This window comes from Ochotona princeps, chromosome 17 (genome assembly GCF_030435755.1).
Source record: "Ochotona princeps isolate mOchPri1 chromosome 17, mOchPri1.hap1, whole genome shotgun sequence".
Lineage (NCBI taxonomy): Eukaryota > Metazoa > Chordata > Mammalia > Lagomorpha > Ochotonidae > Ochotona > Ochotona princeps.
This window is the reverse complement of record NC_080848.1, coordinates 53,800,754-53,824,371: the sequence shown is the minus strand read 5'-3', so window position 1 is coordinate 53,824,371 and position 23,618 is coordinate 53,800,754. Positions and strand designations below refer to the sequence as shown.

Sequence of the window (23,618 nt, the reverse complement as noted above, 5' to 3'; positions counted from 1 at the left end):
TCCCGCACGGGAGGCAGGGCCCAAGCACACGAGCCATCCTTTGCTGCTTTCCCAGGCCCATTAGCAGAGAGCTGAACTGGAAGTGGAACAGCTGGGATTGGAACTGGCACTTTACTGGAAATGTCAGCAGTGCAGATGGAGGCTTAGCAGTCTATGCCACAATGCCAGCCTATCTGGGATATTGCAAGAAACACCTCTTCTGGGCCTGATGCGATAGCCTAGTGGTTAACATCCTTATCTTGTACTCTGCTGGCTCTGTCTTCAGACCAGAGAGGCTATACCTAAGAAGCCGTTGAACTTGACTGGACAATAAGATTTTGGACTCTATGTTTGGTATACGCTTGCAATGGGGGAATCTCAACTGAACTTGAGCTGTGGTTATGCAACAAGGTGGAGGAATCCACCATGGTGGGAGGGTTTGGGGAGGGGTGGGGAGAACCCAAGTACCTATGTAACTGTGTCACATAATACAATGTAATTAATGAAGTTAAATAATAAATAATTAAAAAAAATCCTTATCTTGAACAAGCCAGGATCCCACATAGGCACCAGTTCATATCCTGGCTGCTCCATTTCCCATTTAGCACCCTGCTTGTGGCCTGGGAAAGCAGTCGAGGACAGCCCAAAGCCTTGGGACCCTGCACCTGCATGGGAGACGCAGAAGAAGCTCCTGGCTCCTGGTTTCAGATTGGCTCATCTCTAGCCATTGCAATCATTTTAGGAGTGGACCAGCGGACAGAAGATTGTCTTTCCTCCTCTCTGTATATCTGCTTTTCCAATTAAAAAATAAGTAAATCTTTTTTTTTAAGATTTATTTATTTTTATTACAAAGTCAGGTATACAGAGAGGAGGAGAGACAGAGAGGAAGATCTTCCGTCCGATGATTCACTCCCCAAGTGAGCCGCAACGGCCGGTGCTGTGTCAATCCAAAGCCGGGAACCTGGAACCTCTTCTGGGTCTCCCACGTGGGTGCAGGGTCCCAAAGCATTGGTCCGTCCTTGACTGCTTTCCCAGGCCACAAGCAGGGAGCTGGATGGGAAGTGGAGCTGCCGGGATTAGAACCGGCACACTCAAGGCGAGGACTTTAGCCGCTAGGCCACGCTGCCGGGCCCAAAAAATAAGTGTATGTTAGCAACAACAAAAGTCCTATGTCTGCCCGGTCCTCCTTTGTGTCAGTGAGATTTGAGTATCTTGGGTGAGGTGCAGACCTAGGAGCTTCCTGAGAATACCCTGGATCTTAGCATGCAGCCAAGGCTGAGAACCACTGTGCTAGAAGGATCCCTTGGACAGGTGTTTGGCACTGTGGTTAAGCCAGTGTTGCGACAAACACATGCCACGTGAGAATGACTGGGCTGGAGTTCCCACTCCACTCCTGATTGTGAACCTGCGGATAGTGTGTACACTGGGAAGCCCCTCCCTCACGTGGGAGACCCGGGTGGAGGTCCTGGCTCCAGGTCAGCATGACCCACTCACAGGCATTTGGGAAGTGAGCCAGCAGTTGGGAGGCCTTGATCTGCCTGTCTCTCTGCCTTTGAAAAAATAAAATCAAAGTTCAAACATAAAGGATTTTTTTTTCTTTCACACTGCTCTGTCAAGGGTAGGCTGTAGAGAGGCAGGGGCGGAAGGAAGTGCTCACAAAAATTGAGGTGTGATATGGTAGTGTCCTGGCAAAGCGCGAGGGGAGGGCCCATGGCGGGGCCACAAACAGGCTGATCTGGGCCACCTGAGCCAGCGGGCTAGAGGACAGGCTGCAGTGGGATGTAAGGAGGAGGATTTAACACTGACTCAGTGTCACACCCTTTCCGTACCGACTCTATTTGTTCATTCCCTGCTTGCCCAGCAGTCCTGGGCTCCAGGCATTCCTTTTTTTTTTTTTTTAAGATTTATTTATTTATATTAGAAAAGCAGATTTACAGAGAGAGGGAGAGACAAAGATCTTCCATCTGCTGATTCACTCTCCCAGTGGCTGCAACGGCCAGAGCTGAGCTGAGCCCAAGTCAGGAGCCTGTTCCGGGTTTCCCTTGTGGGGGCAGGGTCTCAAGGCTTTGGGCCATCCTCAACTGCTTTCCCAGGTCACCAGTAGGGAGAGGGATGGGAAGCAGGGCAGCCAGCATTAGAACCGGCACCCATATGGGATCCTGGTGCGCTCAAAGTGAGGACTTTAGCCGCTAGGCCACCATGCCGGTTCACTTCCTTCCTTCCTTCCTTCCTTCCTTTCTTTCTCTTTCCTTTCTTCCTTTTTAAAAAAGATTTATTTCATTTTTATTGGAAAGTCAGATATACAGAGAGGAGGAGAGACAGAGGAGGAAGGTCTTAAGTCCAATGATTCACTCCCCAAGTGCCCACAACAGCTGAAGCTGAGCTGATCCCAAGCCAGGAGCCAGGAGCTTCCTTCTAGTCTCCCACGTGGGTGCAGGGTCCCAAGGCTTTGGGCTGTCCTCGACTGCTTTCTCAGGCCACAAGCAGGGAGCTGGATGGGAAGTACAGCAGCTGGGATTATATGGGATCCTGGTGTGTGCAAAGCGAGGACTTCAGCCACTAGGCTACCACACCGGGGCCTCTTTTTTATCTTATTTGAAAAACAGAGGGCCCAGAGTGACGGTTCAAAGGCTAAATCTTCCCCTTCCAAGCTCCTGGATCCCATTAGGGCACCAGTTCCTGTCCTGGCTGCTCCATTTCCCATCTAGCTTCCTACTTATAACCTGGGAAAGCAGTATAGGATAGCCCAAAACCTTGGGACCCCATACCTGCTGGGAGACCTGTAACAGGCTCCGGGCTTCAGATTAGCTCAGCTCCAACCACTGGGGCCGCTGATGGTGTGAACCTGCAGATGGAAGATTTTTCTTTGTTTCTCCTTCTGTTCATAAATCTGATCTGTCTTTCCAATTAAAATCAATCAATCAATCAATCAATCTTTTAAAAGAAAAGCAGAATGAAAAGAATAAATCTTTAAAAAAAAAAAAGGGCAGAATGACACACAGAAGAAAAATAGACCTTGCATCTGCTGGTTTACTCCCCAGATTGCTACAACAGTGGATGGGCTGGGCTGAAACAAGGAACTGGAAGGCCATCTAGGTATCTACAGTGGGTGGTAGGGGCCCAAGCACTTCAGTCACCATTTGCTGCCTTCCTGGGTACCTAAGTAGGGTGCTAGATTGGAAACAGAACAGGTAGGGCTCAAACTGGTATCCCGATACGGGTTGCTGGCCAAGCAATAGCTTGACTTGCTATATCAAACCATGCAGGTCTAACATGAAATCCGGGGGCTAGTGCTATGGCGTATCAGGTTAAGCCTTCGCCTGTGACACCAGCATCCCCCACAGGTGTCAGCTGTAGCCCAGCTGCTGCAGTTCTGGTCCAGCTCCCTGCTCAGGCACCCTGGGAAGGCAGCCGAGGATAGCCTACCAGCTCGGGCCTTTGCTCTCACATGGAAGCCTGGAAGCTCACGGTTCCCAGTCAGACTGGCCCAATTCTGGCTGTTGTGGCCTTTGGAAAAGTGAACCAGAAGATGGAAGATCTTCATCTAGGTCTTTCCTTCTCTCCCTCTGCCTTTATTTTTTCTTTTCTTTCTCTTTTTATTATTTGAAAGGCAGAATTAGAGAGGGACACACACACACACACACACACTCAAAATTCCACCCAGTGGTTCACTTCTCAAATGGTAGCAATGGCTGGAGCTGGGCCAGCCAGAGGCCAGGAGCTTCTTTTGGTCTTCCATGTAGGCGCAGTGCCCAGGCACTTGGGCTATCTTCCGCTTTTTTCCCAGGCACATTAGCAGGGAGTGGGATCAGAAGTAGACCAGCTGGGATTTGAAGCAGCAATGTATCTCTTTCAAATAAAAATAAATAAATCTTGAAAAAAAACTCTCTCTCCTTCTCTCTGTAATTTTGCCTTTCATATAACAATTAAATAAATCATTATGAAAATGAAATCAGTTCCAGCATTGTGACCTACAGTATCAAACTGCCACCTGCAACACTGGCACCACATCATACATCTAGCTCACGTCCCTGTTGCTGCTCTTCTAACCCAGCTCTCTGCTAACATCTCGTTAAGGCAGCTAAAGATGACCAGGTAACTGGGCCCTTGCCACCCATGTGGGAGACCTGGATGGATTTCCTAGCTCCTGGCTTCAGCCTGGCCATTGCAACCATATGAAGAAAAAAACAGCAGATGGGGGCATGGCATGATAGTGTAGTGATTAAAGTCCTCGCCTTGAACATGCCGGGATCCCATGTGGGCACTGGTTCTAATCCCGGCGGCTCCACTTCCCATCCAGCTCCCTGCTTGTGGCCTGGGAAAGCAGCTGAGGACGGCCCAAAACCTTGGGACCCTGCACCCACGTGGGAGACCTGGAGGAGCTCCTGGTTCCCGGCTTCGGATTGGCACACCTTCAGTCGTTGTGACTGTTTGGGGAGTGAACTGCTGGGTGGAAGATCTTTCTCTCTTTCTCTCCTCTTCTCTGTATACCTGCCTTTCCAATAAATATAAATAAATCTTTTTTAAAAAAGAAAAAAAACAGCAGGTGGGAAATCTTGACTTTTCTCTCTCCTTCTTTCTCTGTCCTTCTGCCTTTCAAAGAAATGAAGATAACATCTTCCCCCCAAATAAAATGAAGAAATATTGTGATCCTCTACTGTTGCACCTCAAAATGTGTGCTACCTCCCTGGACACGGACATGCAGCTCAGCAGCATCCGAGTGCCCTGGGCAGAGCTGGCCCCTGAGCACAGGGCCTCCCTCCCGCTGATCCACTGCAACTCTAAGCCAACCAGGAACTTCCATGGGCCTCCGATAAACTCTTGCCTCATGGCTGCCTAGAAAGCTGCTGGTACAGAAGTCAGAAGCTAGTCAGAGACTGGAGTGCAAGACAGAGCACCTGGGGCTAGCATGATGGCTCAACTGCCTAATCCTCTGCCTACAAGCGCCAAAACCCACATGGGCGCCAGTTCGCGTCCTGGCTGCTTTACTTCCCATTCAGCTCCTTGCTTGTGGTCTGGGAAGACAGTAGAGGACGGCCTAATGCCTTGGGACCCTGCACCCACATGGGAGACCTGGAGGAGGTTCCTGACTCCTGGCTTCAGATTGGCACAGCAGAAGCCGTTGTAATCACTTGGGGAGTGAATCATCGAACGGAAGATCTTCCTCTCTGTATATCTGACTTTTCAATAAAAATAAATAAATCGTTTACAAAAAGGGGGGGAGGAAGATAAGCCAATTGAGCCATCACACTGAGCCCAAGGTATGCAAAGTACTATAAAGGAGAGTATCTAAAAACTTTCCTTTTTAAAAGATTTATTTAGGGCCTGGTGCAATAGCCTGATGGCTAAATCCTCATCTTGCATCCAGTGGGATCCCATGTGGGCATCAGTTCAGTCTCAGCTGCTCCACTTCACATCTGGTTCCCTGCCTGTGGCTGAGAAGCCAGTGGGGGGTGGCCTTGGGATCCTGTACCTGCGTGTGGAACATGGAGGGGGCTATTGGCTCATGACTTCGAGTCAGCTCAGCTCCAGTCATTGTGGCCACTTAAGGAGTGAATCAGCAGCTGGAAGATCTTTCTCTCTGTCTCTCCTTCTCTGTAAATCTGACTTCCCAATTAAAAAAAGAAATCTTAAAAAAAAGTTTGGGGCCGGCGGCGTGGCCTGGCGGCTAAAGTCCTTGCCTTGAGAGCCCCGGGATCCCATATGGGCGCCGGTTCTAACCCCGGCAGCTCCACTTCCCATCCAGCTCCCTGCTTGTGGCCTGGGAAAGCAGTCGAGGACGGCCCAAAGCTTTGGGACCCTGCACCCGCGTGGGAGACCCGGAGGAGGTTCCAGGTTTCCGGCGTTGGATCGGCGCGCACCGGCCCGTTGCGGCTCACTTGGGGAGTGAATCGTCGGACGGAGGATCTTCCTCTCTGTCTCTCCTCCTCTGTGTATATCTGACTTTGTAGTAAAATAAATAAATCTTTAAAAAAAAAAAAAAAGTTTGGGCCCAGCATGGTAGCCTGGTGGCAAAAGTCCTCATCTTGCACATGGTGAGATTTCATATGGCCATCGGTTTGTGTCCTGGCGCCCCACTTTCCATCCAGCTCCCTGCTTGTGGCCTGGGAAAACAGTTGAGGACGGCCAAAACCTTGAAACCCTGTACCCACGTGCGAAACCCGGAAGAGGCGCCTGGCTCTTGAGTTCAAATCTGTGCAGCTCCGGCCATTGTGGCCATTTAGGGGGTGAAATCATTGGATGGAAGATCTTCCTCTCTATGTCTCCTCCTCTCTGTATATCTGATTTTCTAATTTAAAAAAAAATTTAAGTAAATAATAAAAAACCAAATTTTTACCAAAAAATTAGCTTTATTTGAAAGGCAGAATGAGAAAGAGGGAGAGACACACACACTTGTTCACTCTGCAAACAGCCATAGCAAAAGCTAGCAACTCCATTCAAGTCTCTCCCAAGGGTGGCAGGGGCTCCAGCAGCCGGGCCACGCTCTGCTCCTTCCCAGGTGCACTGGCAGGGAGCTGGATGGGAAACAGAGCATTCAGGACTTGAGCTGGTGCTGATGCAGTATCGCAGACAGGCCCTTAACCTGTTTTATCACAACATCTGAAAACATCTTTCATCTAAAGAAAGGGCTTGCAGTTTGGAACGCATACCTTCTGAAAAATGTATAACATCCCTCAGTACATCACATGGGTTATAAATCATGGATGTCTCAAACCTTGTGGTGACTTACCGCATCGCAGAGTCTGACTGCGAGACTCCTGTCTGCGTGGCCTGCTCTTAACGTTTGCTTTCTCCAGCCTTGAGGACTTGGAGCTGCTCCTGCTGGCCTGATTCGTCAGCTGTCCTTTCAGCCTCGGGCTTAGCTCCCCTTAGGTTAGCCACATGAGTCCAGTTAGCCAGGCTTCCCATTTAAAGAGACAGCCATCCAGCTGTCCCACCATCTCCCTATTCTTCTCCTTCAGTCACCTAGCACCACTCACCCCAACATATTTGTGTGTGAAGTTGTTTGTAAACTATGTGGCAGGAAAGTTCCTAAGGAAATGGCCAATGCCTGTCTTCTGATGTGTGTCTGATACATGAGCAAATACTGGGTCCTTGGGTGAGATTTTTTTGCCTACCAGCTAAGTCACAGATTAGGACACTCATTATCCCGTATTGGGGTTCAAGACCCTGGGAGGCAGCAAAAGCTGGTTTCAAGAGTTAAGGGGTCCGCACCGCCTACATGGAAGACCAAGATTGAGTTCCCAAGTCCCTAGTCCCATTGGACCTATTCCCAGCTACTGTGGGTGTGTGGGGCGCGAACCAGAAGCGGCTTGGATCTCTGGGTGTCTACATGCTAGCAGTGCCCCGAAACCTGCCTTGTCACTTTTTCTCCCTCCTTTCCTGCCCAACTCAGAAACTTGGCCGACACTGTCCCATGTTGCGTCCACTCAAGTTCCTTGGTTTGCGGCCTCATACACTTCATCTCAAGGGCTGTGAAACATGTTCTCATCCCCCAGATGTGTCATTCTGTCCCTGCCTTGAACCCTAATCTTTTTTATTTAACAAACAATACTCCACCTGCACCCTGTTGCATTAACCCTCAATACAATAAATTGGTTGCGAGGCAGGGCTGACAACCACACCCCTCTGAATTCTAGTGAACATCAGAACCACGGGCTAAGTGGTCTTGGTAGAAATCTGCACGATTCCAAGCTTTCCCCACTCTGATGCTTGCCAGGTTAAGAACAGTGTAACAATTCCAACTTGAGAATTAAAGCCCAGCACCCAAAGCCATCGCTAGGTCTCCCATGGTGCTCAAAAGTGGAATCCCTACCCGTCCTCCTCCAAAAGGTTAGAGGAACCAGGACCGCAGTGTTCTTCATTTGCCTTTCTCTTTTAATTTTCTTCTTGTTCCCCAAGGCCCCCACGCCCCAAAAGTAACAGGGACACGCCAGCAAGTATACAAAGCAATCTTAAAGCGCCAAGGCAAGCCAGCCCAACAGTAGCAGGCTCCCGCCCACAGGGGCCACATTCTGGATGCTGGGGTCTCCGCTCAGCGCCTGGTAGTAAAAGCTGGTGCAGAACAAGGTGGTTCCCGAGGCTAGCAGCAGCCCAGCCTAAAGGGACACACAGGCTTGTCAAAAGGGGGGTGAGGGGACAGAGAAAAGTTGGGGAGAGCGGGTGGGGTCAGGGCAGGGGGCACGTTACCCAAAGGGGCTTTCTGCAATGAGGCACCCCTAATAAGGCCAGGCTGTGTAGGAAGTGGTGTTTGTTGGCTTTGTCGAAGAGCTGGAGTGGAAAGAAACCCAGCAGGGCTTGCTAAGGCACGCAGGAGGTCGGTACCCCAACCTCACCCCAACCTTGTGGCATTGTGGGGGTCAAAGGTTAATTACACTTCTCCAAGTCCCAGCTGCCTCGGGCACCCACATCTCAACACCCGCAGCCCTATTCAGAGACCTGCACCTTCCACACCGCCCCCCAACTTCCCACAGAAACCCCAGACTCTACGCCTTCGTCGGGGAGCCCGGGGCAGCTACTTCACCTCTTTGCCGTAGGTATCTGGGAACTGGGCGCCTGTGGAGAGAGGTAAAGGTTACCAGCCCTAGTGCTTGCCCCGACCGTCCTCCCTCCCTCCCGGCAGGGGACCCAGGTGGACACGAGGACTGCCCCTAACCCCGACGCCCAGAGAGTCTCCCGCCTGTAGACCTCGGCTGAGGGACTTGCTGCTCACTGGATTGGGGCCACCCTCCACCAGACCTGCACACACTCCCCAGACCCCTGACCGTGCGCCCCGTAGGTGGCCAAGCCCAAGGCCCCGGCTCCGGACAAGGCGCCCAGGCGGCGGAAAGCAGCGCCCAGCCCGGCCATGGCTGCGGGTGGTCACGCGCCCGACGCACCCCGCCCGGGCCGCCCACGAAGCCAGCCTATCCCGATCGCCCATGCAAATCGAGTCCACGGCCTGTCCAATCCAGACCGTGTTCCTTTCGGCGTCTGGGTCCCTCACCCAGGTCCTGGCGCCGCTGTAAAGCCGCTGCTGAGTGGAGCAGACGCTCTGGCGGGGCGGAGAAACCAGAACCAATGAGGAGCGGACGAGCGGGGGCAGTAGGGGGGCGGGCTTGGGGAGGGCGGGACTAGAGGATTTGCGTCACGGATTGGCCCACTTTCCTAGTCGATCGCCTCTTGGAGCCATCCCCGCCCCCCACTCTCCCGTCACTCCGGCCGCTTTCCAAAGATCCCGGTCCCCACGCGAAGTTCCGCCCCTTTGCCCCGCAGGCTCCTCCTGCTCAGCTTTCAAACCAGACCCACTCCCCCAAAACAGGCAGCCCTGCAGTTACCCAAACCCCGCCCACCCACGATGGCCCCTCCCCTCCAGACTCAAAGCTCCGCCTCCTTCCTGGGAGGCTCCGCCCCATTGGTCCAGACCCCCCCTCCCCCGCCGCCCCCCTGCGCGCGCGCGCGCGCGCGCGCGCACACACACACACACACACACACACACACACAGCCCGGAGGGTGGGAGAGCGGGAGGAGGGGGAGGGCACCTCCACCCTGCCCCGGCCAGCCACGTCCATCCGTCCGTCCGTCCACCCCCGCCCCCTCCCAGCGTTCGCAATCCCCCCACACTCCGGAGGGCGGGCGGGCGGCTGCGAGCGAGGGGTGTGCGCCGCTCTCCCGGCAGGGGGCGGGGGAGGCGGCCGCGCCGTGACGCGCGGGGCTGCTGCGGCTGCTCCGCCGGCGGATCATCACTCTCGGGCTGGGATGGATGCGGGGCGGCCGGGCCCTGGCGCGCGGAGCCAGGAGTCTGGGCCTCCCGGGTGCTGAGCGCCAACCCCCCCCGGCCCCCGCCTCGGGGCTCCGGACTCGGCTCCCGTCCTCCTCGGACTCCCCCGGACCTCCCCCCTTCCCTCCCACCCGCCCTCGGGATCGACTAGATCCCTCCTCCCCCTCCCTCCCCGAAGATTCCGGCTGGATCCCTGCCCCTGCACCGCGAATCCTGCGCTCCGGGGCCCCGGGCCCCTGGGGATTGCCGTAGACTCCTCCTCCGGCACCCGATCCCTTAGGATCCTCTGCCTGGACCGCCTTCTGGTCCCTCGCAGCCAGCCCACTGAGCCAGTGGATCCCCAACCCCATCCCTGCCCGTTGCCTCCTCCCTGCTCTGCCCCACTGCGGGGTTCCCTGTTCTCGGGCTCTCCCCTGACCCCATCCCCTAGCTCTCTTTTTTTACCCAGGGATCGACTGGATCCCGGCCCCGCCCCCCGGGGCTGGGGCGATCCCCCTCCCCCGCCGGGTGAGGCGCTGCGGGCGGGGGCTGGGCCTGCGGGGCCGCGCGGGGGCTTGGAGGCCACCGCCCCCCTCCCTGAGCCCGGCCGCCCCCTAACTCCGAGCCCTGGATGGAGGCACCACGGCCCCGGGGCTGAGCCAGGTAGGAGCTGAGCTGGACCGGGTGGCGGGGGCTGCGTGGCGGTCCACTGGGGTCTCCTTTCTCCCCCTCTGCTCCCTGCGCCCGGTCTCCCCCAGCCTGCTCTGTCTGCGCGTCTCCGCCTAGGGATGCTCTAGCCGTGTCTCTGCGTCTTGGTCTCTTTGTCTCTGCCTCTCTCCAGTCCATGAATGATCCTTTGAATGGGCCCACAGACCCCCGTGTGTTCCCATCTCCCCCTCCCCCTCCTCCTCCTCTTCCTGGCCAAGCCATTTTCCCCACTGCAGGAAAGGGGGGGCCTGCGGCCTGAGCCCCCCCGTCCCTCAACTCTCCCGGGCTGGTGTGTGTGTGGGGGGAGTCAGGCCTGGGCAGGAACGGGGAGACACAGAGAGCAAGGGAAAGGGATGGGGAGGAAAGAGAGGGGGAAGCAAGATGTGGCAGACAGAGATGAGGAGAGAAAATGGGGGAGACAGCTAGGGAGAGACCTGGGGGTCTTGAGGCAGAAATTTGGGGGAGCTGTTTGGAGGAGGTGGGGGGAACACCAAGGAGAGAGGGGTGGAAAGAGAGATGGAAAAAGACGGAGACTGAAGGCAAGAGCTGGAAGAGGCCAAGGCGAGGGAGAAGACGGAAAAGGCAGATGCCGGAGGCTCCGGTGCCCAGGAAGCAGGGACTAGGCTGGCTCTAGGGGGAGGGGGCCAGGGGCCCAAAGTGCCTTAGGGGAGAGGGTGACAGGCTGACCACAGGGGGAGGGGGTTGCCAGGCCCTGGTGGCCAAGCCTAGCCTGGCATGGGCAGGGGGTGGTGAGCCAACCCCAAGCCCCCTGCAGGTGATGGGGGAGCAGGAGCTGAGGAGGAGCAGCAGAGGGAGGGCATGGCTGGGTGTGAGTGCTAAGGATTCCTGTGTCCTCGGCTCGGGAATAAATTGACACCTGCAGAGAGCCACCCGCGGGCTGGCGCCTGGCTCCGAAAACCCCGCGTCAGCAAACAGCTCGGCGGCTGGTGGGGGGTGGGGGGGGCACCTGCCCCTCGGCCTGAGCACCCCAGTAGCAGAGCAGGGAGTGTGGGAGTTTGGAGGGGTGGTTTACAGGGAGAAGGGGAGGTGAACTGAACGGGTGGGATGGAATACAAAGAAAGCTGAGGTTACCCCCCCCAACCTCAGGACTTGGGTCAAAATGCTGTACAAAAAAAAATTTTTTTTTGTCAGAAGTGTCTGGGATGGCAGGCCTCCCAGGCCATTCAGGATTGTGCGAGGGGGTGGTCCATAGGATTCTGAGATACCTCCTCAAGCCCACTTCACCATCCTTTCTCCAGAGGCCTGGTCACTAGGGCTGGGCTCTGATTGGCCAACAAGGGAAACGAGAGGCAGGTCTTTTGGGGGGTTGTGGATGGCCCCCAGTATCCCCCTCCCTTCAACATATATACTTGTCCTCTGTGCTAAGGCCGGGGAAGCTAGTCATTCTGATTCATCCCTCTGCCTTCCCTGTCCTGCCACAAATGGACCCCACAACCAAGCCGGTCCCTTCTGCTGTTCCTCCAGAACCAACCCCCCCAACCAGGGTTAAAGCTGCAGCCGGTTGCCGAGGTAACATTGCGGGGCAGCATCCCGTCGCCCGGCAACCGGCTGCAGGATCACGCATCTGTCCCCGGATTTGCCCCTCCAGCATCCCCTCCCTCCTCTAACCCCTGCCTTAAGGCACCCCAACTTCTGAGGGAGGAAGGGAGGGAGGGGAGAGGGCCCTGGGGGAGAAGCACAGATCCTTGGGGGAAATGGTGTGTGTTGGGGCCTGTGCAGTCCCAAGAAAGGGCTCCAAGCCTGGCCTAGGGTGGGGGTTCAGTGCCATGAAATTACAGCTCAGAAGTAATTAACACATATAAACAAACCCGCCACTTCCTGCTAATTAATTACTTGGTATTTTTTATTTTCTCTTCCTTGTCTGTCTCATCCCCTCCCGGGGAGGTGGGAAGTGAGGCTCCTGAGGCCCTGAGGAGATTCTGCCTGGCTGGGAGGCGGGTGTTGAGCCTATGGCTGGGGTCCCCAGAGGAGAAAGGGAGAGGTGGGAGGTGCTGGGTGAGGGGCGGGGACTGCGGGTGGAAGAAGGGGCAATTTGGTCTTAAGTCCAAGACACTAACCACTTGTCTTCTTTCCCCGTCCCTCCCTGCCTGCCCCATCCAATGGCCCTCCCCTTCCCCGCCCTCTCCGCTGTATTTTTCTGTCTGTCCGTTTGTCTGTCTGTATCTTGCACGCCCCACCCACTACCCGGTCTCCGCAGGTCGAGCCTGCCAGCATCTTCTCCCACCTCCTTCCCCTTCCCCACCCTTTGCCCCCTCCATGGAGAGGAACAGACCCCTTCTCTGCCCCATCTAACCCAGATCCCTCCCCGTCCCCCCTCCTCCCTCCTTTCCCCCCCTCGCCCCCTCCTCCCCTCAGGGGCGAGGGGGGCCTCCCTCCCTCTCCCCCCCTTCTCTCTCTCTCCGAGGGGGGGGGTCCCGGGGAGGGAGGGGGGTCCCCCGATCAGCATGTGGCTCCTGGCGCTGTGTCTGGTGGGGCTGGCGGGGGCTCAACGGGGGGGAGGGGGTCCCGGCGGCGGGGGCAGCGCCCCGGGCGGCCCGGGCCTGGGCCTCGGCAGCCTCGGCGAGGAGCGCTTCCCAGTGGTGAACACGGCCTACGGGCGCGTCCGCGGCGTGCGGCGTGAGCTTAACAACGAGATCCTGGGCCCCGTGGTGCAGTTCTTGGGGGTGCCCTACGCCACGCCACCCCTGGGCGCCCGCCGCTTCCAGCCGCCTGAGGCGCCCGCCTCGTGGCCCGGCGTGCGCAACGCCACCAGCCTGCCGCCCGCCTGCCCGCAGAACCTGCACGGGGCGCTCCCCGCCATCATGCTGCCCGTGTGGTTCACCGACAACCTGGAGGCAGCTGCTACCTATGTGCAGAACCAGAGCGAGGACTGCCTCTACCTCAACCTCTACGTACCCACCGAGGACGGTAAGGGGGCGCGGGCACCAGACTGGGCACACCCACCTCCCCTCCGTGGACACAACCCACAAACACACAGACAGACCGGCAGGCACCCAGAGCAGGGCTGGCCGGGAGCCGGGTCCTTGGGCTCCCCCGCAGCCTCTGAGTATCCCTGTGGAGTCTACCTGGCTAGAGTACCTGCAGCATCATCCCAGGAGCAGCGGGCAGACAACTGCCCCCAGAAGTGCTTTGCATCCATAGAGAGCCATGCCAGATGAAGGTAGCAGGCACCAAGCCAGGCCTACTCACCCACTGCTCAAAGAGGCCCATGGATCCCGCTGCCCATGCTCAATGTGGACACTAAGGGGGATGAGGCAAGGGAGGTCTCTCCCCTGCGCCCTGCCCAGATGTGCACTGTGCACCTTACCGGGTCTCCCACCACCAGGCCTGGGTCACTTTAGGGCCAATCTCATCTCAAGGACAATGGAGAGTCTTCCTGTCTCCCAGGCCAGCAGGGCAGAAGTCTGGCTTCTGACACATCATCAGTGCAGACCTCTTGCTGAGCTCGGTGCCCTTGGGCAGTGCCACTGTCTTTCCTAGTCTAGCCCCTCTGTGTGCCCCTGTAGGACCCCTGGAGCTCTTTGCCAAGGGCCTCTCCAGCTGCCACAGAATATGAGGGGTGGAAGGAGGGTGCTGTCCAGCTGCTGATCTTGACAGTGAACTTCAGGTGTCTGCAGGGCAGTCCCTACTTGCCCCATCCCCCAGCACACACTCCCTAGACTGTTCTTCCACCTGTCCACCTTCCACACACCAGAATGCCTTCCAGCCAACCACAAGGGCTGATCAGCAACAGCTGACACCGGCCACCCCACCAGACTATCCCTTCTGACACCTCATCCCCGCTACCCCAGCACTTCTGGAGCCCAGTCACCCCTGCAGCACTCCACAAGTTCCCCCCAAATACTCTTGAGTCTCCATGACTGCACCTAGCCAGCCTCTGCCCCCAGTGAGTGTGTTCCTCGTGGCACAATTTCTAGTACCTTTGCAGAGCAGACCCCTGCACTTCCTGTCCTGGGTGCCCACTGTGCACAGATCTGTGCCCCTCCCCACATCCCTGGACACAGATCATATACCCTGTACATACAGCTTCTTTTTTTTTTTTACATACAGCTTCTTTTCACATAACCAGCAGGCTGCTCACATCCAGGTTCCCAGCACCTGCAGCACTTCTTAAACACTATTTGCCACCTAGAGATCAGCTGCGCTGCACTGCACCTCAGTTGGCAATAGCACCTGCCTACCCTGTGCACACTACTCTTGGATCAGGTGCTGCAACCCTTCACACCCTGCGCCAGAATCTTCTAGAATCAATCACATGCTAACTCATGTGTCCCAATCCATCCCCATACCTCCCAAAAGGATGTGCCACCCTAAATCCCTCATACCAGCCACACACCCTACCATCCTGTCCCTCACCCTATCAGCCACACCTTCCATCCACCTGTAGACACACAAAGCACAGAGACTTCGTCTAGTTGAATCTTGACCAAATCCCCAGAACTGTCAGCCCCCAGACTGTGTACCCCAATACCTCCCCAATGCATTAGACTCCTCTGTGTGCCTTCCTGTGTCCCAGAGACCTCCTCCTAGCATTCACTCAGCCCAGGACCTGCACACAGAGGACTGATTCTCCTCCTGACACAGCCCACCTGTGGACTCTTATTCCCACCTTTCCCCTTGGTGGACATGGCCACCCTGGCCCAGTGCACTGTCCACCACAGCAACACCTGCACATGGATGGCGTGTTTGCCTCCTCCCTGCCCCCTTTCCACCCTGGCCCACACCTGCTGTATTTTTAACCATCGCTTTTTGCAGGCCTGCCTGGGGCCTGACACATTCAGGTGATCTCACCAAGGTGTCACACCAGCTCTGGAAGCAGTTGACTCAGGCACACGGGTATGCGCGTGCACACACACACATACACTTCATGATCTCATGCACACACATGCCTGCTGACTCCATCCCCCTTCCTACCATCTCAAAAAGAAGAGGCCCTGCTCAGGGGTTTCTAGGGGGTCACCACCCGTGGAAGGGAAAGCTGAAGCTGACTGGATGGCTCCCTGCACCTGCTTCCTGGTGCACAATGTCCTCTCCGTGCCTTGTGGAGTGAACTCCCAGCCAGAGGGGTGGGGGCTTTCTGGTAGGGGAGCGGAAGCGGGGCTGGGGGGCTCTGGTGGAGAGCTGGCCATTCAAGGAGGGAGGAAAGGAGGCTGAGGTGAGGCAGGGCTGGGGAGGGAAGTGCAGAAAGAAGAGTTTGGAGTGGAGGGCAAGACCTGATTCATCCCTTTCCCTGCTTCAGCCACACTCGGAAGGCAGGGTGAGAGAAGCCAGGCCTGGCAGAACAAATGGGACTGAAATGCTGGACCGAGGAGGCTGGCCAGGCAGCTGGTGGGCAGCCCTCGCTGACCTACCCGCAGCTTTCCAGCAGGGAGTGGAAGGTCTTCCCTGGGGCTCTGAGGGGTGGGGCACCCCTCCTCCTGCCCTCTCCCCTCCCCAGTGGTCCAGAAAGAGGCAGAGCTCCTAGGGCTGCAGCCCCTCCTCTCTGCAGCCTGGGTGGGGCAGCAGGCAGGTGCTTGGCTGGCCCTTGGGGGGGGCCTTATTGACAGGCGGCCTGTGAGGCCTTGGTCTTCTGGGACTACCCCCCACCCCACCCCACCCCACTCCCTCCCGCCCTTCCCTAACACCGTTTCATTTCCAGCCATTAGCAAAATTACGGACAATCCGGGTCCTGCCCAGCAAAGCCAATTGGTCTTAAGACAGGCCTCAGCCCACTCCAGGCACCCCACCCCACCCCCAAAAACCTGCATTTTCTTTGGGGCATGACTTTTTCCGGGGAGGGGAACACAGTTTGGGTTGTAGAGAAAAAAGTTTTTCACTTTTCTTGGTTTCTTTTTCTTGCAAACAAATTTTGCTTTTTTTGGCTTATTTTTTCTGCCTCCCCCCACCTTCCCCTTTTCTGCTTTCTTTCCTCCCCTCCCCATCCACCACCTCCTCCAACCCACCCCCATCTTTCCCCACAAAATTGTCCTTTTTTTCTCTGTTTTGTGTTCCCGGTCTTAGGTCCGCTCACAAAAAAACGTGACGAGGCGACGCTCAATCCGCCAGACACAGGTAGATTTAAAAATCCCGCTACTGCATGTGATTGCTTTATGAGAGGACTTCCACGGCCCTGCCCCTCACTAAATGTCCCCCCCTGCAGCCCTCAAGGCCCCTCAGTTGCTCTCCCCCACTAAAATGAAAAAGAAAAGAAAAAGAAAAAAACTTGTAACAATTGGAAAAAAAAAGTGTTCTGAAAACTTCAAACAGAATCTGAACAATGTTGGACCCAGTAGGTAACCAGCTAAACACGGCAAAAGTCAGGTGGCAAAAATAAATAAATAAATAAATAAATTGGCATGTCAAAAAATTGGATCAGATGGTTAGAGTCAGAGAAATTTGGACTGTTTTGAAACCTGTGAATGGTAACATTTGAAAGATAATTTCAATCTGGAGCAAATCAACACTTGAAAGAGAATTTGAAAGTTGGCCGATTGACACAATAGAAACATCTGAAACCTTCTACAGTTTCCAAAGAAAAAAAAAAAAACCTGTGAGACAGAAAATTCCAGCATTTAAAGCCATTTACACAATCTGGCACTTTTTGAAAACAAGGCCCAAGATCTTGAAGTTTCACCACAAAATTTTGGAACAAAAAAATGCAAAGAATTTTTTTCTTTTTTTTTCTTTTTTCCCCCCAAAATGGATCTTTTTTGTTTTTTGTTTTTTCTTTTCTTGTTGAAATGGCCCCCCTCCCAGAGAGCTTCTTGCTTTTTGGTTGTTATTTTTTTCTTTCTTTCTTTCTTCTTTCTTGATCCTGGTTTTTGTTGTTGGTTTTGAATTCTTGTTGTCCCAGCCCCTGTTCCTGCTCCTTCCCTTTCTGAGCCCCCTCCCCCCCAATACTGGGAAAGGGGTGGGGGGGAGGGTGGGGAGCACCTTAGAGAGAGAGAGTCTAGCCAGAGACTTCTGGAAGGCCAGGGTAGGTTCTAAAGGGAGCGAAGGATGCCCCTCCCCTTCGTTAGGGGAGAGCAGAGGAGGCACTGCTATCTGGGGGCAGAGGGATGGGGGGCTGTGACCAGAGGAAGTCAGGAGGGTGGAGGCTGCAGAGAAGGTCTAAGGGTCAAAGAGACAAGAAAGACAAGTCTTAGTGACCTGCAGGTTGACCCTCCAGCCTTCCAGCAGGAAGAGTTTCCAGCAGTTTAAAGGGAATGGGACAGGTATCAATGCCAGTGGTGGAAGCCCAGGGGTGCGTGGCAGGTGCTGAGGCAGAAGAAAGCCTGTGGGGTTGCAGGGACCCCAGCCCCTGGCCCATGAGGGATGAAGACAGGGAAAGGGATGACCACCTTGGGGACCCTGGAAGGTCCCTGCTGACTCCCACTCTTGCTGGGTATCAGGCATCCCTGAGTCCCAAAGGAACATCTCAAGGGGCGGCTACATGGGACCATGAGTAAAGGCACCTCCGGGAGATGGCAATGGTGTGGTGGGGGTTGGGAGGTGGTCCCAAATAGGACTGGCACTCAGGCTAGTTTGTGGGGTTCCAGTCTAGAGAACTGCACCTGGACTTCATTAAGCAGGCGCTTTTCCCACCCTGCTTTCTCTTGCCACAGTAATTAGGCTGGGGTTGTCATGGTAACTGGGGAGGTGACCTAGAAAGGAATTAGGGCGGGGAGGAGACCAAGCCCCCAGGGACCCTAAAGGCCTGGCACCCCCTCACCCACAGACCAGGGTGCCATGTGGTTCTCAGGCCCAAGGCCAAGCCAGGGACCTCCCAGCATCTCTAGCTCTAGCTCTAACCCTAGGGAGCCTGCTTTTCCTTTAGCAGGAAAGAGATTTGTTGTGTGTGAGAAAGGTGTTGGGGGGGTCCTTGGATCCAGCAGACGCCCTGGAGGAGGGCCCCCCTCCTGCTCTTGACCTCTATTGGGCTTCTTGAAAGATCTACTCAGCATCATGAGCTGTGCTGTGGGGACAGACCCAGGGCGGGGCAGGGAGGGGCCCTCCACCAAAGCTAGCTGTGGAAGGGGTGAGGGGAATCCGGTCTTGCCCCCTCCACACCCCTGCCACCAGGGAAGGTAGTGATATGTTCCCTGAGCTCCAGGCGTCTGGTCCTTAGTAGGCCTGGAGCTAGGCAGTGGAGTGCTGTTACTGGGCTGACTGTGTTCTTGTCCCCGATCCCCTGGCCCACCCGTTCCCTCCTTGCCTTGACGCACAGATATCCGGGACTCAGGCAAGAAGCCAGTGATGTTGTTCCTGCATGGCGGCTCCTACATGGAGGGCACTGGCAACATGTTCGACGGCTCAGTCCTGGCCGCCTACGGCAACGTCATTGTCGCCACACTCAACTACCGGCTGGGGGTGCTCGGTGAGGGCAGACCACCTACCCTGGAGTGGGGGGTGTGGATGGGCGGGGTTCCTCATAATCCAGCAGAATGGCTTTCTGGGCAAGGCTAAGCTACCCAGAAAGGAGTAATGGGGTTGCTCTGTGACATCTCCAGATGGAGCCTGTTTCTCTTCTCCAACCCCAGGTTTTCTCAGCACCGGGGACCAGGCTGCAAAAGGCAACTATGGACTCCTGGACCAAATCCAGGCCCTGCGCTGGCTCAGTGAAAACATCGCCCACTTTGGGGGTGACCCCGAGCGTATCACCATCTTTGGATCTGGAGCAGGGGCCTCCTGCGTCAACCTTCTGATCCTCTCCCACCATTCGGAAGGTATCAGCAGCTGCTCCCCCACTGCCCCCCGCACCTCCTTCTCCCTGTCCACTCCCCCCTACCATGGCTGATGCTCATAGCCCGGTCTGAAGTCTTCCTGTTTCCCCTCCCCGCCCCACCCCCAGGTCTGTTCCAGAAGGCCATCGCCCAGAGTGGCACCGCCATTTCCAGCTGGTCTGTCAACTACCAGCCGCTCAAGTACACGCGGCTGCTGGCAGCCAAGGTGGGCTGTGACCGTGAGGACAGCGCTGAGGCCGTGGAGTGTCTGCGCCGGAAGTCCTCCCGGGAGCTGGTGGACCAGGATGTGCAGCCTGCCCGGTATGGGGCTGGGATGGGGCTGGGTCCAGGCAGTCACTCTCCTTGCTGGTTCCAAGGGGGTCCAGGGAAGAGGTGTGGACCTCAGGAGGACCCTGCTGCTGACCCCTGGGAAGCCTGCCCTCGGCAAAGGTACCTGAGATAGAGCAACTGGACATGGTAGGGTGGGGGGTTGTAAAATGCTTTAAAAGACTCCCCAAAGAGGCGCAGGGTCTGGCAGGCAGAGGGAGGTACCTGCCTGTTGAGGCCAATGAACAGCTTGGTGAGAGTACATGTTGTTTTCCAGCTACCATATTGCCTTCGGGCCCGTGGTGGATGGCGACGTGGTCCCCGACGACCCTGAGATCCTAATGCAACAGGGGGAGTTCCTCAACTATGACATGCTCATCGGCGTCAACCAGGGAGAAGGCCTCAAGTTTGTGGAGGACTCAGCAGAGAGCGAGGACGGCGTGTCTGCCAGCGCCTTTGACTTCACCGTCTCCAACTTTGTGGACAATTTGTATGGTTACCCGGAGGGCAAAGATGTGCTGCGGGAGACCATCAAGTTCATGTACACGGACTGGGCCGACCGGGACAATGGCGAGATGCGGCGGAAGACTCTGCTGGCGCTCTTCACTGACCACCAGTGGGTGGCCCCAGCCGTGGCCACAGCCAAGCTGCACGCTGATTACCAGTCGCCTGTCTACTTTTACACTTTCTACCACCACTGCCAGGCCGAGGGCCGGCCTGAGTGGGCGGACGCAGCGCATGGGGACGAGCTCCCCTACGTCTTCGGCGTACCCATGGTGGGCGCCACTGACCTCTTCCCCTGCAACTTCTCCAAGAATGACGTCATGCTCAGCGCCGTGGTCATGACCTACTGGACCAACTTTGCCAAGACCGGGTGAGGGCCACAGGTGCCAGGCAGCATACTCTCTGTCCAGCCTCAGCTGGTTCCCCCTCCTGCTTCCCACCCCCGACTTCCTCCTCCACTGGGCCATCACTCCTCATGACGCTTGCTCTCGCCTTCCCTCCTCGCTCAGACACCTGCTGAATGGCCTTTCCTATGGCAGGCGCTGAGCTGAGTGTGGGAGTTTTGGCAGTCAGACTGAGGAGCTGAGCTCCATTGTGGGGGTGGGCTGGCTCGGGGGCTTCGACTTAACGTCCATTATTCATTCCTACCTGACTGCTGCCCATCTCACTGCTCCTGTGTGTGTGCGCGCGGACACGTATGTGTGTCTAAGGACACTCAGTGGTAGCGTCTGCCTCTCTCTGCTCTGGCGCCTGTTCGAACGTTTGCCGCTCTCTCTGGCTGCTGGCAGGTGTCGCTCTGGGCTCTCTCTCCACCCCAGGCTGTGTCCCTCTGTCTTGCTCTGTCTCAGCTCTCTGTGTCTTTCTTGGCTGCCTCCACCCCAGTTTCTTCACATTCATTTCAGACTGTCCTTCTTTCTCCAGTGTGTCTCTGGCTTTCCTGCTATCTCTCTCTCTGAGTTTCTCCCTCTACGTATCCCGCCCAACACCCTGCGTTCTCACTTCTTACCCTGCGCTCTCCTGTGCCCACAGCGACCCCAACCAGCCGGTGCCCCAGGACACCAAGTTCATCCACACCAAGCCCAACCGCTTTGAGGAGGTGGTGTGGAGCAAGTTCAATAGCAAGGAGAAGCAGTACCTGCACATCGGCTTGAAGCCCCGTGTGCGTGACAACTACCGAGCCAACAAGGTGGCCTTCTGGTTGGAGCTGGTGCCCCACCTGCACAACCTGCACACGGAGCTCTTCACCACCACCACGCGCCTGCCTCCCTATGCCACACGCTGGCCGCCCCGGCCACCCAATGGTGCCCCAGGCACACGCCGGCCCCCGCCACCTGCCACCCTGCCGCCAGAGCCGGAGCCCGAGCCAGGCCCCAGGGCTTACGACCGCTTCCCTGGGGACTCCCGGGACTACTCTACAGAGCTCAGTGTTACCGTGGCCGTGGGCGCCTCGCTCCTGTTCCTCAACATCCTTGCCTTTGCCGCCCTCTACTACAAGCGGGACCGGCGGCAGGAGCTGCGGTGCCGGCGGCTTAGCCCGCCTGGGGGCTCCGGATCCGGAGTGCCTGGCGGGGGCTCCCTGCTCCCCGCTGCCGGCCGCGAGCTGCCCCCCGAGGAGGAGCTGGTGTCACTGCAGCTCAAGCGAGGTGGCGGTGTCGGGGCGGACCCTGCTGAGGCTCTGCGCCCCGCCTGCCCGCCCGACTACACCCTCGCCCTGCGCCGGGCACCGGACGATGTGCCTCTCCTGGCCCCCGGGGCCCTGACCCTGCTGCCAAGTGGCCTGGGGCCACCCCCACCTCCGCCACCCCCCTCCCTCCACCCCTTTGGGCCCTTCCCGCCGCCTCCCCCCACCGCTACCAGCCACAACAACACGCTACCACACCCCCACTCCACGACTCGGGTATAGGGGGCGGCTTGGGGAGGTCCTCCCTCCCCAGCTCTCCCCAGCCCAGCCCAGCCCAGGCCACCCCCAAAGGCAGGGAGAAGGACTTGGCTCCGGCCCCGCCGCCTAAGGAGCCCTCCTGCGTCGCAGCCGCCGTGGAACAGCGTGGAGGTGGACGCAGCATCCTCTCGCGGATGCGTGTTTTTCCCACGCTGAGAGGCCCAAGCTCCTCCCTGGATCTGGGCCTTAGAACACCTGAGAGGGGGGTCATGTCTCCCTCCTCCAAAGGGACGCCAGTCTTGGGTGCCTAGAAACGTGGAGGCGTCTCACGAGGTGGGCGTTTTCCCATGTGCAGGGTGAGGTTTTTTGCGCCGCCCTGGACACATGTTGGCCCCCCTCAAGGAACCCCCGCGGGGATTTGTACCCCCAGAATCTCGATCCCACATGCCTTCTCCCATCTCTTCCCACCCCACCCAGCTCTTCCACCCCAGCCCCTGGAAACCCTTGGAAGTGATGTGTTCACACGCGGTGACCCTGGAAGCCACCAGCCAACACAGGGTGGTACCTGGGAACCATCGAGGAAATTAAAGCCCACCCCAGCCCCCAGCAAAGCATGATTCTCTCCTCCCCCTCCCCAACGCCGTGGCACAAGTCAAGCAGCCCGTTCTCTCCTGGGGAGGCCCTGACGATGGGCAGTGGACAGACACATCTGCCGGGCTGGGGGGACAGGTGGAAGAGAGAGAAAGCCCTAGGCCACCCAGCACAGGACCTCTCAGAAACTCAGTTCCCCCCGCCCCCACCCCAGGCCGGTCTGAGACACAGTGGAAACATGTTCTTGCATGCAGATGCGTGTTCTCCCAGGCAGAGGGTCCCTGCTCTCCCCAGCACCGCCCTGCCTCCCCCCCAACTCGTACCTTCGTCACACTGCAGGTGGAACAAACTTCAAATTGGGGTTTAGGGAGTGGGAGGGACAAGTTGACAGACCCTGAGGGAAGCCTCAGGCTCTCCTTTCTGGGCAGATGTGAACTGGGGCGGTGGTGATGGGGTGCGTAGCCTGGGCCACACCCCAAGGCTGTGCGTGTTTGTGCATGTTTGACCAAAGCCCTGCTTTGGGAGCTGAAGGCTCCTCTTGTGCCAAACTGTGGAGGTGGGCTGAAGGAAATAAGACCCCCCCCCCCAAGATGTGCCAAGGACCCGCTAAAATCCCTGAACTGAAGCAGAGGGTAGGGTATAGCAGCTAAGGGGGCGTCCACCTGTGTCTCTTTTCCCCCACCCTGAGTCATCCCTCCTTCTACCTCCCTTCCTCTTGCTGCAGCCCTGCCCCCAACCCTGTCTCCTGCCTCTCAGCAGACCACCCCCTTCTTTGACCTGCCCCCTTCCCTTGGATGCCCCCAGGGCTGAAGGAAAGGAGCCAGAGAGGCGGCCTGGCCTGGCTGGGCAGAGAATGAGGTCAGCTGCTCAGAGAACAGATGGAGGGGGCTGTTGGGGCCGGGCCTGGGGCAGACACCAGCAGGAAGGTGAAAGGAAACAGTGAGTTACCAGCCTGAGGGCCTTGAGGTGGCACCTCTGGAGAAAGGAAGGGGTTACAGAAGGGTTAAAGGAACATTGCAGCAGGGAGACAACTCTGCTGCCAGCTCCTGAGATGGTTGTGCCAAACCAGAGGCGGGGGCAGGTGCTGCGTCCCACTGACACCCCACTCCAGAGTCCCTGCTGTTGAGTCCCCCAGAACTTTGCCTTTGACTGTCTCTTCCCCTCCCAGCCCCACCCATGGGAACCTAGT

At 57.0% G+C, this 23,618-nt stretch overlaps 2 protein-coding genes across 5 annotated transcripts; one reads left to right on the top strand and one right to left on the bottom strand.

Annotated features, from left to right (window-relative positions):
- Positions 1-7,836: 7,836 nt before the first annotated feature.
- Positions 7,837-8,894, bottom strand: TMEM256 (transmembrane protein 256). The gene is made up of 4 exons (XM_004594807.3): positions 8,745-8,894; positions 8,504-8,535; positions 8,170-8,250; positions 7,837-8,078 (listed from the first exon to the last, which is right to left on the bottom strand). Exons 1-4 carry the CDS (start codon positions 8,827-8,829, stop codon positions 7,935-7,937), a joined length of 342 nt encoding a protein of 113 aa, XP_004594864.2. The 5' UTR covers positions 8,830-8,894; the 3' UTR covers positions 7,837-7,934.
- A 561-nt stretch (positions 8,895-9,455) lies between these two features.
- Positions 9,456-23,154, top strand: NLGN2 (neuroligin 2). Of its 4 annotated transcripts, none has more exons than XM_058676407.1 (8): positions 9,456-10,381; positions 12,645-13,354; positions 16,448-16,498; positions 18,633-18,782; positions 18,946-19,131; positions 19,257-19,449; positions 19,733-20,329; positions 20,989-23,154. In XM_058676407.1, the coding sequence occupies exons 2-8, from the start codon at positions 12,892-12,894 to the stop codon at positions 21,860-21,862; spliced, it is 2,514 nt and encodes an 837-aa protein (XP_058532390.1). In that variant the 5' UTR covers positions 9,456-10,381; positions 12,645-12,891; the 3' UTR covers positions 21,863-23,154. The 4 variants fall into 4 exon arrangements, 3 of the variants coding, with proteins under 3 accessions (XP_058532390.1, XP_058532389.1, XP_004594863.3); XR_009246981.1 differs by lacking the exon at positions 9,456-10,381 and having other exon boundaries at positions 10,920-13,354; positions 20,989-22,171; positions 22,316-23,154; XM_004594806.3 differs by lacking the exon at positions 9,456-10,381 and having other exon boundaries at positions 10,920-13,354.
- Positions 23,155-23,618: the final 464 nt, after the last annotated feature.